The sequence below is a fragment of the Octopus bimaculoides genome, chromosome 30 (genome assembly GCF_001194135.2).
Source record: "Octopus bimaculoides isolate UCB-OBI-ISO-001 chromosome 30, ASM119413v2, whole genome shotgun sequence".
NCBI classification, from domain to species: domain Eukaryota; kingdom Metazoa; phylum Mollusca; class Cephalopoda; order Octopoda; family Octopodidae; genus Octopus; species Octopus bimaculoides.
The window spans coordinates 5,090,310-5,091,904 of NC_069010.1; the positions used below are offsets into that span (position 1 = coordinate 5,090,310).

Sequence of the window (1,595 nt, forward strand, 5' to 3'; positions counted from 1 at the left end):
GCCGAATTCCACAGATAATGACATAATTACCTCGTGCTACGGATGAAAGCAAAGCAACAGTTAAGGAGTGGCATATTTTACCACGACAGACACGTACACAGCATCGAATACCACGATGTGAGTGAAAGCTGCTCTCACTGTATTGTCCGGTGTCTGGTAATCCCTTCGATACCGACATCAAACCCAAAAAAGAATCCTGACCACAGAGTGTGGGTAACTATGTCAAAGGTCACTGGCAATGTGCATTCAGCTGATTGCAACTGTTAAAGCAAGTCACTGAGCATGCGTACATGTCATACGGGAGAGTTCCAATCAGGGGTGGATAACACCTTATAGGAAAGCCCTTAAGCTGGTCCCATTTTCTCTTCTGTAGGTCTGGGAACATGAAGGGAGCAGCCATCAGCACATATTTACTGGAGAAGACCAGAGTCGTACATCAGGGACCTGCAGAATGTAACTTCCATATTTTTTATCAGGTTTGTATGTTGTTGTTGTTGTTGATGGTGGTGGTTATGGTGGTCATGGTGTTGGTGGCCGTGGTGGTGGCAGTAGCAGTGGTTGTGGTAGTAGTCTTTACGATGGTAGTGGTGGCAGTGGCAGTGGCAGTGACAGTGGTGGTGCAATAGCAGCAACAGTTGCAGCTTGGCAGAATTGCTGGAGCATCAGGTAAAAGCGCCTTCCAGCATCTGTTCTGGCTTTTTACTTTCAGAGTTCAGATCCTGCTGAGTTCGACTTCTTTCCCAGGGTCGATGTCCCACTCAAATTGCCGCCAAACTTCTGGCTTTCTGCTAATGTAAAAAACATTACAAATATTATTTCGTCACCTGATTAAGTAGTTTGCTTTGAACCCATGTGGTCTTAGGGTTGATAAGTCTCCTCAGTTGTGAGGTTTTATCTTGTAGGTACTTGGCAACTTAAGCAGTGCTGGGGGTCACATAAAAAGCTCCTAGTACACTCTGTTAAGTGGTTGGTGTTAGGAAAGTCATCCAGCATGGCCGCAATCAAATGACTGAAACTAGTAAAAGAATTCCCATAACTTAGCAGTTTAGCAAAATGAGACCAATAAAATGAATAAGATAAATACTGCAGTTCATTTGTTTGGCTAAAACCCTTCAACACACTGCTCCAGCAAGGCCACAGTCCAATGACTAAAACAAATTAAGGGTAGCGGGTAAATAGGTAACGAAGCAGAATTAAAGTTGACACCATCAATGAGTGATTTGTTTCTGCTTCACAGATGATGCAGCCTGGACTTAGAGGAATCAAGGCCATTGGTCAGTTCTTTGACGGTTTTGACCAAAGCATTTCATTCAGAATCCTACCAGGACAATCAGGTCAGATTTGCTCTTCTTTACATATTCCTTACATTGTCTGTTTTTGAACTAATTGACCATCATGGCTTGGCTGTGTGGTTAAGAAGCTCGCTTCTCAACCATATGGTCTTCGGTTCAATCCCACTGTGTGACACCTTGCGCAAGCGCCTTCTACTGTATAACCCTGTGCTGATCAGTCTTTGTGAGTTGATTTTGTTAGTTGAAACTAAAGAGAAACCTATCGTGTGTACATATACAAATACATATATATATATATATATA

General features: G+C 42.9%; 1 protein-coding gene across 2 annotated transcripts in view; it reads left to right on the top strand.

Moving 5' to 3' along the window:
* LOC106874221 (unconventional myosin-XIX) overlaps nt 1-1,595 on the top strand; it is a 44,386-nt gene that overhangs the window by 3,440 nt on the left and 39,351 nt on the right. For both annotated transcript variants that reach the window (XM_014921876.2, XM_014921878.2), the window contains exons 3-4: nt 374-476; nt 1,238-1,334. In XM_014921876.2, the coding sequence (XP_014777362.1) occupies nt 374-476; nt 1,238-1,334 (200 nt within the window). The remainder of the gene's footprint in view (nt 1-373; nt 477-1,237; nt 1,335-1,595) is intronic.